This window comes from Cydia pomonella, chromosome 8 (genome assembly GCF_033807575.1).
Source record: "Cydia pomonella isolate Wapato2018A chromosome 8, ilCydPomo1, whole genome shotgun sequence".
Taxonomy (NCBI): domain Eukaryota; kingdom Metazoa; phylum Arthropoda; class Insecta; order Lepidoptera; family Tortricidae; genus Cydia; species Cydia pomonella.
In genome coordinates, this window is record NC_084710.1 from 13,029,599 (window position 1) to 13,046,791 (window position 17,193).

Genomic DNA, 17,193 nt, shown 5'->3' on the forward strand with positions numbered 1-17,193 from the left:
GGCCTCATGAGTTACGAGGAGGTGTCGCCGACCGGCCGGCCGCGGCCCGGGGCGGGCCGGGCGCGTAACAAGGTATGCTCGCGCGTCTTGGCTATATACTTTTGCTGTAATTTGTTTACCTAAATTAAGATTTATTTTTGTTGACTCGTAGGAAAAATATTGTATGCAACGTTGTATAAGTAGGTCAAAAAATTCTCGTGGCGTATTCCTTTACAATGTTCGCCTACGCCTTCGGCTCCGGCTCACATTGTAACTCACGCCACTCGCCTTTTTTGACCCTTCTTATACAACTGATGCATAAAATACTATAAAGATTTAAGATTTCGTCGACCATGTTGCAAAAGTGCATAAAGAATGTGCAACTGGAATTGATATTAACCGGAGTATATTGCAGAACATATTACGTAATTTATTTCCATTGAAATGCTTTTAAAGAAATCCATGGAAATCATAATAACGTTTACTTAGTTTCAATAAGCCTGTGCAATGCTAAGTGGGTTGAATGTTTGCGAATCAAACTATATTGCTTTACAGCCATTCAATTATAGTACTTAACGTTATGGCTTAAGGTCTTAATATTTTTTATTTAAAAAGTACAATAGCATTATAACTGTGGGAAAAATTGCAATCTTTTGACATGGTTGACTTATAATGATACGCAAATTGCAGTTTCGAGAGGTAATTGAATATCTAGTACAGTTCAGCAAAAAACAGTTATAGTAGGTACATACCTAATTGAAATATAGGTGGTAGTAGTAGTCATTAACATGACTGTCAATATAGGAATCGTAATTTACAAGTACCTAATATAAAGATTTATTTTAATCTTTGCTATGTAGTACGAGTATCCTTGTAAGGCCCAAGGTCCTACCTATAGGTCTAATCAGTTCGAAGAAATCATATTCAATTGGAACAGAGTTGCATTTGTTTTGTATCGTACAATTTTCAAACAAAATAAAATCATCTGAATTCCCTGCACTACAGGTTCAAATCATTCGTATGGCTGGACCACGAGGGCTTAGGAGGGTGGTCTAACCTACAGATGGTCTCCGCCATGAATCTTTAAATATCATGTAGATAAATGATTAATTGATAACTCCCTGACCTAGCAGAGGAGTGCTGCGATAGTATCTCATTACCCGCGGGAAAGACTGTATTTTATATTTAACAAATATATATTTCTTGTTCGTTTACCGACCTGATATAACCTACATACCTAATTAAACAGATGGATACGGTCTACCTACTACACAATGTTCATATCAAATACCCACGCAGTTGATACATCCCACACATCCGTATAGATACAACAAATCGCGATAAACGCAGTTAATGCAATAAAATAACAACATAACTTCACGGTTCATAAAAAAAGAGAAGGCTCCATCTCTTATCGTAACTTCGTAAGCAACAGTGTAGAAAAGAAACCGCTTTCTTAATAGAATTCGAAAAGCCTATCACTTAATGTCTAACCTTCAACGAGTCCGCAAAAACATTCGGAATTTCATTGAAGGTTTCTCGCCACTCTTTTCACGTTTCGATCGCTGTCCGTGCATAAAGATATCAATTGCAAAAACAACGTCGGACGTAAAGAGGCTTGACCTCCTTAGCCTGTCTGCTTAAACTGACTTGGCGACACAGTATGCGGGTGGTAAGTGCGGCTGTTCTAAATACGAAGGAAACGTACTTGCTTTGTTTTAGCGAGGCGGACGGGTAATTTGAAATTTTAAAAGGAAAGTACAGATTGTTCAACTATTTATGTGTATTTGTTTACATTCTATTAACCAAATTATTTTTTTAAATGTTCACTTTTGAAATTGAATATGTACGAAAGCCGCTTAAGATGAAATCACTACTAAATACATTGACAAATATTTTTCTTACTTACACGTCCTTTCTAAAAATATGAAATTAAAAGTGTAAACAAAGAACTAAAATAAAACGATTATCTTCAAAATATTATTTTCTTGCTTTAATACTCAAACGAAAAAGTTTGTAAAAAAAAAAAACTTAATTTTATGCCATCCTTTATATGTGATTCTGAACAAATTCGAATAGAACTGTTTAATAAATGGATGGCAATTTGTCCTTTACGTGTTATCAAAGTTTACTATCAGAGAATTCAATATTCACGACGTTCACGACACAGGCCACGTGCGAATTAGTCATTCGTTTGAACAGTTTGGCATAAATATGACCAGAAACAAGCATGAAAACATAATCAACTACGTTCAATGTATATATGTATGTTATCGGTGCATGGTTATTTAGCTTGAGTGTTTTAAGTAGTTATAGACTTTAGTCTTGACAGCTCGCAATGGTCATAATTATGTCTATCTTATAATAAGTACCAAAATTCAAAAATTTATTCTGCAAGTAGGCCTCAAGGACTCTTTTACAAGTCAATACAACATTTATAGTAACATCATATAGTGACATGAAAAAAACATAACAACAATTATAAATACAACAGCCAAACCTGGGTAAACATTACATTAAAATAATCTTAAAATAAATAATTACTACAATACAATAGAGATGTATAGTCTCTATGGTTATATGCCCATAAAATGAAATATTAAATTGAAAAACTTCGCATCGCCAGTTATTACAAAAGAGGATAATCAAATACAGTGTAATTTTACACACAATCCTTGTATTTTGTCCAGTTTAAAAATCTATAGGACATTATAAGTAGATATTAATTAGCAAGAGTGTATATACGCATTACAAACGGCATTTTTCCTAATTTTACCAGCGTCATTACTTATGCAGCATACTCCGCTAACTAAAAGTATTTGCATAAAACATTCGTTACGGTCTTGGTACCTAACCTACCGCTTCTAAAGCGTCTAATCATACCGTCATCGTTGCTAACAGTTGGCAAATAGGTACGTGACTGTAAGAATGTAACTGGTAATGCTGATTGTAACTTTTCAATATTTTAGGTTAACGGCATTTGGTGTCAAGTTGACTGTTGTAGGTGAAATATTAGCTTGTTTTGTTACGTATGCGGCGAATGTCTGATTTGCTTGAGTTATCGTAGAATTTTTCCATTAGATGCTATTTTATCTAGACAGTGTGCATAAAATTAAATTCGTGTATGTACCTATTTAGCAAATCAAGGAGCCAGTAACGAAAAAACACGCCAAGGTCAGGCATAACCTTAATCCTAACACCTCTGCCACGAAACGCACGCTTATGACGCCATATATTGGTTAAAACAAATTGTATCGCCGTCGGCGTCAGCGTCGAGAGTGCATTCCGTGGTTCTCAGGTAAAAGTACGTAAGAAATGTAAGATCATACCTTGCAAGCTAGGCGCGGAAGCAGGTGCAGCAGGCGACGGCTGTACCGCCGCCGGCGGCGGTCGTCGTCGGCGCGGCGCGTGCAGCCCCGGCGCTGACGCCGCCCGCGTCGCCGTGCGAAATCCCGGGGCGCGGTACCGGGCCGACTTGACGGGGCCGGCGGGCGCGGTGGCGGTGCCGGCAATGGAAGGTAGGCGGGGGAGGGAGCCGGCGCGCTGTTCTTCTTCTGACTGAAAATAAGATTTGGTTATTTAGTATTATTATTAGCTTAAGAGCTCTCATTATAAAATTGCTTATAAAGCAAAGCAAGGTGATATTTTCTTTCATGTCTATCGCTAATTTTTGTCACTTCTTTCCATTTATTATTTAGAATACGGTCTCTCACCAAGTTCATGTATCCGCCTAATTCTTGCTGGTTAGTTCCCTCATAGCTCTATTCGTCACATAATTATAATCCTACGGCATACCGCATGACATGTACTCTGTCATACTATAATAACATCGTATCAAATATACTAACTGTTATTTTAGTGGATAGAATACTTTTAGGCAAATAAAATATAAAAAATATAAACAAACAAAACCACGTGACTTGTCACTCATTCTGCCAATGGTGAAACAGCACAGATAAAATAAGGATCTCGTCGGTTACTGAACGTAAATATAACAACAAATTTGCAGGTGTAGTGTAGTGTCCGTACAAGTTGCAGCAAGGAATGTTTACCAGTGGCTGTATGACGAAGTATAGTGGTTTTGTTTGTTTACATTCTTTGTTTACATTATAATCATCAACTGACTACTGTAATCTGATTTATACATACCTACACGCAACTATAACCAGTGACATTTAAGAATTTCAAATCTCTAATTTTGTTAAAAAAGTAGTAATTAACAATAGAAAATACGCAAATACGCAATACTCTTAATGTTTCATACTGCTGTCCAAGTTTTGCAAATTGTCTCAATGAAAAATCTGTGCATTGACCGAACCTAACAACTTTTTAGTTACCAAATTGCAATTTCATAAAATAACTAAAAATAAATATACTAACTGCTAGACCGAAAACAATTGTTTATTTACATAATGTATGCTTCACCTTAGGTAAGGTTGTTTACTTGTTTCTATTTTGTAATTTATCAAGTTACAAGAAGCAATGCCGTAAAAAGAATCGATGACTGACATTAACTTTTGTGGAGGGTAAACCTCTAGAAGTCAGACCAAGATAACTCTGTAGCGATTTTTATAGCACAGACGTGCAAGTGTTATTTAAAATGCGAGACTTTTATGTCATTATGACGTTTAAATAACACTTGCACGTTCGTGTTATAAAATCGCTGCAGAGTTATCTTGGTCTTATTCTACAGGTTAAGTTGATTGTTTCTGCACCCTTTCTTCTCGATACGCCCGGACTGAATATTAGGAAAATAGTTATTTGTACAACAAGAGAGCAAAGTTTGATATTTCTTCGAGTGCTTATTTTGAGTCCCGTGTAAGCGAAAGATTCTATAAAAGATCTTGAGCGCAGTAAGGGACTCAAAAGCGCACGAGATGTAAATAACTTTGATCTCGTGTAGTACGCAAATTTTTTCACGACAGCAGTGTGAACATATTTGAAAGGTAAAAATACAACTTAAAAAAATGTAATCCGTCTTCGTCACTATTGCAATCATGTTTTCTTGAAGTATTCTAACAATTAAGTTTAATTACCGCAATAAAACAAAACGAAAGAAATTTCAATAAAATATTACGGGAATAATGAAAGTAACGAAAATCAATTGACAGTTCAATCGACAACTTTTTTTTGTAAAAAAAAACTTTGTAAGATACGGTCCGAATTGCGGATACAACTATTTATCAACTATAGTAGAAATTGTTAAAAGTAGAATTATTTACTTTGCGAAACAATTGCGTATTTTTTAAGTTCATTGTTTTGATTATGTAATAAAATACGTAAAATATGGTGTTTTTATTAAATTTTAAACTTTTATTTCATTAATTAATTATTACGATTGAGGACTCGTACGGTGTTTTGGAACGATGCGGTCTGACTTATTCGGCGGTCTAATATACTCGTAAACCGTCAATATACCGTTGACTTACGTAAGCACTTATTTTTTTCTTTCTTTTTGCTAATGACGTGAAAGGGACAAAGACAATAGAATCCAAATATTTCGAACTTGTACTAGGCCCCAGAGGTTGAAATGACATTCGAATATAAAGGTCACTGGAATGTTATTTTGCCTCACTCAGTGAGCAAAATGCGATTTTGCTCACTGTTTTTAAGCAGCAAATTACCCTTGTTCCAGCTGCTGACGTGAAAACAATATTGCTTGCTCGTATCAAGAAAATAACAGGTTTCACCACTACTCGGCACTAATTCGGCCTCGGTAAACATTAGAGATGCAACGAATTGTACCCCTCGTTTACCGTTATCTACGTGTTAACGTACTATTCGGTATCCGGCCGAATACTATGCCACTATTCGGTAATCGGCCGAATACTGATATTATGGCCGGATATCGAACCGAATAGTGGCCATCTGCATCTACAGCATCTGCGGCAATTAATATCATTTCTTTTGATTATTTATGTTCGTGTAATAAAATATTTTTCTACTCGTCGACTGTAATGGTTGAATTAAGATTTCTTATACCAAACTATAATTGGGTACTTTTCATGTATGGGCTCCCATTTCAAGTATAATATTAATTTCGAAACGGTTTAGTCAACTATAATGAAATGGACCACCAAATGGACAGGTCGCCGCGGTCAAGAGGACGAAACAAAACGATAGCTCAAATTAATTATTTATTTTAGGTTGTATAGTAGAAACCATTGCTTCATAAGTCATAAACGCACATGTGACACCCTTAATATAGCAACATCCATAGACTACGAAAACCGCTTACCATTGCTTGTTAGTCTCCATAGGCTACGGTAGCCAAAATCGAGAAAAAACTGTCTAAAATATGAATTTAGCAAGGAGCAATTACTAGGGCATCATGAGTTACGAGAAGGTGTCGTTGACCACCCCGCCGGGTCCCGGCGGCCGGGGCGCGTACGAGTATGAAGGTATCGCGGCTGCTCGCGTATCTTAAATAGCTGTATACTTTTGGCTTGTTTACTTGTATGATTTTATTAGTTTAAAGTATTATCTTTATTGACTCGTAGAAAAAGTATTGTATACAATAGTGATATAATCAAGCAATCAAATAATAATTTCAATCTCGTACCTCACTCGGTACTCGACTGAAAAGCTCTCTATTATATCACGATTGTATTAAATACTATTAAGGTAGGTAAACAATATAACGTGTTTTTAAGTTTACTATAAAGTCCTTCAGTGCAGTGTATTGTTTCACGTTTTAAAGCAAGAATTATAAAATAAAAACCTTGCACTGGCACTGGCAAATCACTAAGTATGATGATAATAATTAAATCGTTAAATAGGTATAGATCGTGTAATTTACGAAGACGCGCGCCTTGACTCGTAACGTCATTTTATTAAAGGTTAAATTTGACAAATCTGCGCGTCATCATATACAATCACTACGTAAATGGCGAAAAAATACTTATATTACTCTTTGGCGAACAAAAATAACAAAATTCATTGCTTATATGTCTTAAAAGTCTGGCCATGAATCCAGTACTGATTGTCACATAAATACTCATATGGTGAAGTTATTACAAATATGGGATATCTTTCATAAAATGCTTTTTAGTCAATCCGTTGCCATCACAGAACTAGTAATAAGGTATCCTCTTAATAATTAAAGAAATCCGTGGTTGCCATCATACTCATATACCAGCTGCCTCAAGAACAGGAAGAAATATCAATGCCGTGCAATGATGTAATTTGTTGCCCATCTGTGCAGTTTTGTACTGTGAAGCAACTAACTTACGGAATCTTTATTAGCCCATGGTTTACATAATAGTTATGCATTCTTATAAGTTCACGTACTTGCCTGACTATTTTACCACTAGAGAAATAATCGCAGTTAATAGACCTGACACCGCAATGGTTTTGAAAGTTCGGAGGTAATTTACGTTGATTGCTATTAATGTGAAGACAATTTATAATGGTTAATTACTCCATTGATTTATGCTGCATTAATAATAATTTTATAGGCTATTAACGTCTAAAGGCAGAAATTTCAAATGTCTCGCGCGGGTCTTTTGGAAACCACTGCAATTAAATAATTATTGTGCAGGGTGACTGGTGACAGCCATATCATCCTGCAGTGCTCCTAGAATTTATGCCATATGACGTCCGACAACTGAAAAATGAACAACAGCAACTGAAACATGATTCAGTTGTCGGACGTCAGACCGTCAACATACCCAGCATCTCTTGAGGATGCCTCGAAGAGAGGCGAAACACGTGTCAAGTTTTGTACTTTTGGGGGTGGGTTGTTTTATTAATTTGCGTATTTATTTTTGCGTTGGGAGGGTAGGAACATTAATTGTATGTAAAAATACGCAAGTAAGTATAACGGGTTAGCACTGATTGACTAGTACGTTATCTCTTTCGCGGATTAATTAGCAAAGTAATATTTTTTGTTTTATTTAGTATGGATTTCCGCAAAGTAACGCCTGATTCTATTCATTAAGAGTTCATATTAAAACGAAAATGGATACAAGATATTTTTTCTTAATAAATTATTTTTCTACTCGACCGCTTAATGTTTGAATTGAGTCTTCGAACTTATAATCACATACATTTCTCTTTGAAACTCTCGATTCAACTAATATGGTACGTAACGAAAATTAAAGTAATATGAATTTAACAAATCATGTCCGAGGACACAGGGACAATGCTAAACCATATAACAAAAGACATCGACGAACGACGAATAGTTTACCCGTGCACTTCGTTTTGGCGGTACTTATCTACATTTTCAACAGTTTTTTTTTATTAGTATATCAGTTGACTCGCAGAAACGTTATTAAATACAACAGTGACATAATTAGTTTTACAGTACATATGGGGCTACTTTATAGCACTAGTGCGAGAAGTAGCATATTATGTTACTGTGTCGAACATTTAAAGGGCCATATGTACTGTAAAACGTTGTACGATACATGTGCGAATAGGTAATTCGCAACTCGTGTCGATTTAAAACACTCCCTTCGGTCGTGTTTTAATTTATCGCCACTCGTTTCGAATTTCCTATTTTTCGCACTTGTATCGTAATGTACTATTTTAAATCTAGTACCTTATTTAGGCCTTGTAACTTAAGAAGATGCTGTTTAGTATGTATTGTCAAAATTGTATAAAATACCATTTGTTAAACACCGCTGACTGTAGGTACTTTTCATTAAACACATGTAAATTTAAGAGTTATTCCTACAAAACCCTAATTGATTTATAATTGTACAAATATTCCATAGATACATACCCGTACACGTTTCGTAGATTGTACTGTTTGTTTTTTAGCTACTCCAAATGATAAGCCGATTTATATCTGGCTATGATAATTATTTACTCATCGAATTTTAGATCGGATTAGTCAATTACATCTATATACTTTAACTAATTATAACTATTAAATGACTAATGCGTAAAAAAAAATAAAGGAGGTAAGTCATTATAATATTGGAGTGTAATTATTCAGTTCCATTTATTTGCACAAATTAATGAAAATGTGAAAGTATGATTAATTAGCGTTATATTATTTTAACAACATTCAATTCCTGTTATAACAAATGCTATTTAATTTATACTTATTAGTAACCAATATTGCCACTGTAATGTGGCAACTAAAAACAAAACTTCGATCATACTGTGTTCCTAATAGGTGCTGGTTTCCAAATAAGTATTACACTACATATTGTAAACCGTGGTATTCAAAAGTGATAAATGGATCGATTAGTATGTATTTATCAAATATCAAATATCAAACATTTATTCAGCAAATAGGCCACAGGGGCACTTTTACATGTCCATTTTTACAAACAATAAATTAAAAAAAAAAAAACAATTACAAATATCGAATCTATGAAATAATAAAATAATAATAAATCAGTGTTTTTTTGTGTGTGTACCTACCTGGAAACGAATCTAGAACTGTGTTGGGTAACTATATACATCCACTTTGTCAGTAGAAACAGGTGCGAAATTTAAATTTTCTATGGGAAGTGTGTTTTTTTTACTTCACGCCTACTATTTTTAAATTTGCCGCCTTTGTCTACTGACAAAGTGTGTGTGCCAGGCTACCTATAACAAGCAAACTGACTAGATTATTTAACGTCCCCATCAAAACTATCACTAAAGGAAATCACAAAAGAACTATCAACTAACAACATTATATTAACTATGAAAACATTGTTAGCCTGTTACCCACGACGCAATAGCTAATTTCTCATTTAAACAATCTTGATTACTACCTATCTGAATAATAATGTAACTATTACCGTGTAATGTAATTTAATGTAGTGAGAGGTTAATGATCTTTGCAGGTAGACTAAATACTTTTTGGTTTGTACAGACTGCGAAATATAATTTGCACCAACAAAAAAAAAAACACAAAAATAAGATGACCAAAATACACAGAAAAACGTAAGTTTAATATCTTTGAGTGCAACCAACAAAAAAAAACATTTTTAATGCACAGCAGAATAATTAATTATTTGCACATCAGAATGCGGCAAGAAAGGGCCAGCATCGCGCATATAACACGTCTGGAGTTGCAGGCGTCCATAGGCTACGGTGACTGCTTATCATCAGGCGGGCCGTATGCTTATTTGCCACCGTCGTGGTATAAAAAAATCAGGATTTTTTTGCTGTGTTCGTTTTCAGGTTAGCCTATCTTAGTATATACTGATCGTTTAAACAACACCAAAAAAATGCTTTTTTAGGGTTCCGTAGCCAAATGGCAAAAAACGGAACCCTTATAGATTCGTCATGTCCGTCTGTCTGTCCGTTTATGTCACAGCCACTTTTTTCCGAAACTATAAGAGCTATACTGTTCAAACTTGGTAAGTAGATGTATTCTATGAACCGCATTAAGAGTTTTACACAAAAATAGAAAAAAAAAACAATGGGGGTTCCCCATACTTAGAACTGAAACTCAAAAAATCTTTTTTCATCAAACCCATACGTGTGGGGTATCTATGGATAGGTCTTCAAAAATAATATTGAGGTTTATGATATCATTTTTTTCTAAACTGAATAGTTTGTGCGAGAGACACTTCCAAAGTGGTAAAATGTGTGTCCCCCCTCTGTAACTTCTAAAATAACAGAATGAAAAATGTAAAAAAAAATATATGATATACATTACAATGCAAACTTCCACCGAAAATTGGTTTGAACGAGATCTAGTAAGTAGTTTTTTTTAATACGTCATAAATGGTACGGAACCCTTCATGGGCGAGTCCGACTCGCACTTGGCCGCTTTTTATTATAAAATCTTTAAAAGAAAACAAAAGCTTTGTTTCTTGCATTTAATGCCTATATATGTAGATATATTATGTAGGAAATCGGTTTATAAATAAAGTAACCTATCCATCCAAGCCTGCTGGTAAGATTCTAATTTCGAGATATGTTATTTCAACTATTTCAGCAGGATTGGCTCGGTTATATTATCCATAGAGTTTAAAACGACACTTGAGATATTTCAGCTGTTATCTGTAATCTGACAGATGAAGCATTCAAAATGACAATGACCGATAGGATAGGCCATCATCATATGGATTTAACAGCCCAGAGTAACTACCCTAAGACCAAAATCACTTTCACATTTGATTTTAATTTTACAATTTTTTTTTGTGATGAATGTGTAAAATGTGTCATACACGGATCCTTACGATACCTGCCAAGGTATTGAATTGATGCATATAAATAAAAGATATTTCCATACAAATCCTTATCAGTTGGTAGAAAAATTATGATTTCAAATTCGACTAAGATATGTAACTGTGGCCCTAGTGAAAAAGGGTACAAGTCTCTGGCAGTTTAGGTGTATAAGGGCATAAGTGTTACGTGGAAGTTACACCCCTTTACACCTGCGCTGCCAGAGACTTGTACCCTTTTTCACTAGGGCCACAGGTATTTAATAAGTATTAGCAATATGCGATAGTTCTTGCTATACGGACTTAAATATCATGATCAATAGATTGCCATCACAGAGGTCGATGTGACAGTAATTTCATCGCGTGTCACGTCACACAACTGACATTGACACCACATTTCACGTGCCAAAGGTAGTCTTGCGTAACCTCAGTGTAGTGATTGTGGTTGTTATTGGTTGTTTGTAGTGTTTTATGCCGTTTCACGATTATTAGTGGGTGTCATTCATTGTGAAATGTGGGGCTCAAGTTACGATCTGATTGAATTGTGGTTCAAAGCAATTTGTGTGGACAGAAAAAAATGTCATTCTAGTAAATATTGGCATTAAAGAATGCCTGGTTTAAATTTTGAATTTGTTGTTCGTTTAAGTAACTACTGCCGCTTGTGATACATAATTCATTAATTATTGCTATCGTAAGCAATAAGTAACTCGATCAATGTGATGTTTAAGCGCGTCACAGACGATGCGATAATATACCAAAATATATCTTATAGCAAGGTATTTTATGATATACAGTTGTGTGCAATATAATAGCAGTACATAAGAAAATGTAAATTAAGGGAAAACTATAACTTTAGATCAATAATATTGTATCTTTTATATAATTATTCTGCATTATTTGATATTGTTTCAAAATTAACTGTAACCTTTACTTAAATGATATTGGAAGTAAAAAAAAATATATCATGAAAATCGGCTGTTTTTACTAAGTTGCGGAAATTCCTATAAAAACGTAACCCTACGAAAAAATACATTTGTGTACTATAATTGTAATTTAGAATCTTTCCTATTATTTCCAATCAAAGCTTTACATCTAAACCCAAGTCATCCAGAAAAAAATAAACTTTTCTATAAGACGATCTTCGTCGCAGAGTGTACTGCTATTATATTGCACACAACTGTATTTTACGTACCATTTGACAGAGTCCACACACAAGGCTATAATATATATTTTGGTATCTTACGATAACTTATAGCAAGGCATCTTAAGATACCTCGCGATATATAGCGCGGTTTATTACGATATGGTATATTTCGTCTCTCTCATAATGTAGGTGCTAGACAGACAGCAATATATATTTTGGTATCGTTGGCATGTCTGGTGCTTGGCTATACTATAAGATACCTGTCGGTATCTTGAATAAGTTAAGGTGCACAATGAGGATAGAAATGTAAATACCTCAGCGTCAGGCGCAGAAGCCCGCCGTCTGCCCCGCCACAGTCGGTCCTCGCTGCCTCCGATGGCACCGCAACTCCTCGAGTGCGACTTCTGGGCAGCCAGCTCAGCGCCCGCCGGCGAGCGCCGAGCCTCACCACCACCTCCCAGGGTACCGCGCGAATCCGCCGCGAGCAAGGCAGACTCGAAACTACCACGCCACGAAAACCGTTCACTATCACTCGCGACACTTCCACGACTAGCCGTGGCTTCCAGGATGTCGTGGGAACGACTCCGGGCCAACGCTCCCGGCTCCGACGCACTATCATCGTCCGTACTCGGTACACCACCAGACACTTCATGCATTAACGCCACTAGCCTACCCCCTATATGTCGCATTACCTTCCCAAAGAGAGGAGGCGATCCCTCCCCCGCGCGGCCCAGAGTTGCCGCCAGCCGTTGGTACGCGCCAGCCGCATCGCGCTCCAGCGAACCACCCTCGCCATTCCCACGATCGAACTCGTCAATTATCTCGCGGCAACTCTCCGATATCTGTTTCCTCAAGGCCGAACGATTCGCCGCGGTCCCTTCTAAATCTGAGCCGGCATAATCAGACGAATCATAAGAATCGCTCCATGTGTCTTCGCTTGACAAATATTCGACTATTTCGCGCACTTCCTCGTCCCGGATACCGGGTACAGTCTTCATAAGTCGCGTCAGTTCGCTTTCAAAGTATAACAATTGTGGTGGTTTCGGCGGGCGCGAACTTTCAGAGTTAGATGATTGCGGTGTTGACGCGCGAACATTCGCTGAATTTATCATTTGCTTGAAGAATTGGCGCATTTTTGTCATCATAAGGTTTGTCTCTTCATCGGACGACCAATTATTAAAGCTATCTTTACGTATTAGGGGTGTGGGTGGAGGACGGGTCGATGGGGGGCCCTCGACACGTTCCTCGATGTCAGGCCTTATTTCCTCAATAATCTCCTCTAATTCTACTTTAGATTCGTGAGATCGGGTAAAATCTGAACTAGAATCGCCATTCCTTAAGAGATCATCACAACTGCCCACGAAGCCGCTATCTCGGCTCGTTTGTTTTTTAGATTCAGATAGTTCAGATCCAAGCGGTGGAAATTCGGGTCGGGGCGTTAACCTGCCGTCTTCACCCTCTGAAACAGATCTAGTGTCGTCTCGAGTTTCCTCCGCAAACTCGGTTGACAAGCGCCGTTCGTCCGCTGGAGAACCTCTAGTTTTTTTGCTTTGCTTTTTCCTTTTAGATTCACCTTGTGAATCGAGGCGCTCCGAAGAGTCGCGTCGATCATCGGTTTCGGTGCTCGATCCATCTGACACTTCCTGGGCCTCCTGCGATGGCTCTTCCCCAGTCAATAAGTTATCTAATGACGATGAGTGAGAGCGCGGAGTGCCACGGGCTCGTAAAGGACGTTTCCGCCTTTGTTCGGGACTCTGTTTTCCCTCACTATCGCTACCAACGCTACCTGAGCCATCTGAGTCGCGCCTTTCCTGATTGAAGCCCATAAATCCAGACAAGAAATATTTTTCCAACCGTGATGATACCAGCTCGTCGTTATCCCCACTTCTCTCCGGCTGCTCATTATCAACGATAGACTCCGCACCCTCACTGCACACACTTGACGTTTCCGACATATGCTCCTCATCGTCTCGAATATTTCTTCCATCACCGAGGCCGAAAAAGAAATATTTTTCCAACTCGGTAGCCGAAATGGGTCGCGGTTTTTTCACTGTATGCTCCGATTCACTTTCTTCGCAGCTTTCTTCGACAATCGTGTGTAAAGTGAAGTCTAAGGAACGCCGACAGTATGAAAATTCTTCACCCCGCGTGGGTAAGGTCGCTTCATCCCCCGAGTCAGAGTCGGAGGGCGAGGTGGCCTCGTCCTCGTCATGGCTGACGTCCTCGACCCAAGAGTCGTCGTCGGCGAGCCCCTCTTCGAGGCACACGACGGCCGAGAGAGTGTCGGCGTTGCTAACAACCGTCACGCCGCCTGAAGGCTGCGGCGCTTCGTCGTCGGATATTCGTTCGTCATTATCGTTTTGCTGGGAGCTCGCGTTAGGGTTAGTTTCGTTCACCGAGTTGGTGTGGTGCACTGTTATGTCGCGCATGAGCCGCGTCGTATCCGACGTAACGACGGAGACGCGATCGTGTGTTATCATAACGCGGCTAGTGAAGCGCGCGGAACCGTCCGTGCCGGCCGTGCGCGAGCGGCAAACTGTTGACACCGCGGCCGCGGCAGGTGCGCCCGCGCCCCCCGCCTCTAAACAAACCGGCCCCACGCCGTGCATTTTCTCCTCCTCTTGCTCTTCCAATAATTCTTTCTTCAATAGTTCACTGAGCGTACGTTCGATACCTTTAAACAGGTCTATTTTTTCAACAGGCGGCAAACTTTGGTTATCAGCCGCGGGCTCGGGCGATGGCGCTAATTTCGTCAACAACCCGTGCGAAATTTCGTTAGAAATGAATTCCTCATTGTTATATTTCTCATTAGGCAACTCGACGGATACTTTTACTTTCATATCACTTTCTGTAGTAAACGCATCGTCCAGCGAGTCGCACTCGTTGTTTTCTGATGAAGTAATACTTCTGTTGCTATCATTATCTTTATTTTCATTGCTATCTAAAGTGTTATAATCCGTACTACACGATGCATTAAAGCTATTAAATTCCTCACAGGTTTCGCTTCGGAGCATATTTTCATTACAAAATTTCATAAAATTGGATTTTCTCAATTCACAGTTATCGTCGCCACTTCCATATGGGATAACGGGAATATCTTCGTTTAACTTAACTGACTCTAAAAGCACGACGTTGTCCTGACTTGGATTCTCGCTTTCTTCATGAATGTTGGCTTCATTTTGCATAATCACTTCGACGGCAATTTCTAAGCTATCAGACTTTTTGTCGTAGGAATCATCACAGTCGATGCCGCTGCTGTCGGCGTTGTCTTCCATGTCGGAGGAGGAGTCGGCGGGGTTGACGACAAACACTCTCGAGAATTGCCCGCCGCCGCCCCCGGAGTCGTCCGAGTCTTCATCCGAGGTGGCTGGCTCCTCCGGCGCCCCGCTCATCAGGTCATAACTGCGTCTCTCCACACCCGCGTCGGAATCACTAGAATCACCAGATTCGTTCGACGATATAAACGCTTTCTCGGCGTCCAAATGTTCGGGCATTGCGTCCGGGGCCTCCGACAATACTGATAAGTCCTGTTTTGCAATCACCTTTATTTCGTCTGACGTTTCACATTCAACCGGCCGTTCAATAACATTATCAGTGGTATCGTTATCGCGAGATTCCGCTTGTGACGTTTCGGACTGTATAGCTTTATCGATCCTTCCTACGGTGGTCATTTCGAGCGTTTTCGTTTGGGGGAGAGCGTTGGCGGTGGCGGTGGCGGTGGCGGCGGCGGTGACGGCGACAGCGGCGGCCGTCGTGAGGCGGGCGAGGGCTGCCGCATCGAGGGGAGGGAAGCCGGGGTAGGTGTTCCAGTGTGGCGTCGGTGGGTTTTGGGGGAAAGCTAATAAAGCGGGCCAGAGGGCGGCGGGTACGGGAACCGGCACGGGAACAGGGACGGCAACTATTCTCGGTTCAGCGCCGCAGGAGCAGGTTCTGGGGCAGGCTTGCGGGACGTGTCTGGTGGGTGGTGGAGGTGCTGCCGCCGCGCCCGGCTCGAAGTAGTCCCAGTCGCAGTCGTCGGGCGCGAGCGGCGCGGCGGAGGAGGCGGTGGACGACGAGTCCTCCGTGTCCTCGCGGCACGACGAGTCGGAGCTGAGGAACACGAGGCGGTAGTCCTCGGGACGCATGCGACCGGCCTCCGGCTCGCTCGCCTCGCCCGGTTCGCTGCTGACGCCCCACTCTGGAAATAACAAGAAAACTGGTTAGCTGACTTTTTTATGATATAGGAGGCAAACGAGCAGACGAATAGCCTGATGGTAAAAATATAATATATTTTATTTTATCTCCTCCTATGGATATTATCCATATTCAAATACTTTTTTATTAGGAGACGTCTAGAGGACGTTCAGTCGTTCAGTTCAGACGAATTTCAAAAGTCAAGTTGTTTACATAAACGGGTTTTTTATTTCTATAAAGTTTTTTCTAAAGTTCTCCAACCTCTTGATGCGTTGCTAATTTTACATTGTCATTGTATTACAAAAATATATACATATATTTGAGCTCAATGATAACGCCTTAGTTTCATGGCGAACAATGTACATAGTTTTAACAATTACAGTTTGTCACTTCAAATAGATATTAAAACATTAATTAAAATACAAGACCACCAACCAAAACATAAAAACATTCAAATAACTCCAACTCCAACTTAAGAATCAAACAAAAATTAGTCTGAATGCCTAACATTCAAGACATATTAATCAAGCGCCTAACCATAACCCACGAGCAAAGTCTTGATTCATACCAGTCGGCCGATTAAATCAGAAGGCGAATGAATATATTTTAGAAGGCGGACTCTTTACTAAAGAGGCTTTAGTATCTAAAAAATACGCTTTCATGAAAGTCCCAAAATGAAGGTCCCTTATGTACTACATATTATACATATATACAACAATAACTAAGTTTTGCCTATATGTTAATGTGTATAATATAATGTGAATAAGTGTTAAGTTG

General features: G+C 39.0%; 1 protein-coding gene across 3 annotated transcripts in view; it reads right to left on the bottom strand.

Annotated features, from left to right (window-relative positions):
• The window catches only part of LOC133520619 (uncharacterized), a 133,395-nt gene that overhangs the window by 34,423 nt on the left and 81,779 nt on the right, over nucleotides 1-17,193 (bottom strand). For all 3 annotated transcript variants that reach the window (XM_061855141.1, XM_061855142.1, XM_061855143.1), the window contains 2 exons: nucleotides 12,558-16,420; nucleotides 3,309-3,537 (listed from right to left, as the gene is read on the bottom strand). In XM_061855141.1, the coding sequence (XP_061711125.1) occupies nucleotides 3,309-3,537; nucleotides 12,558-16,420 (4,092 nt within the window). The remainder of the gene's footprint in view (nucleotides 1-3,308; nucleotides 3,538-12,557; nucleotides 16,421-17,193) is intronic.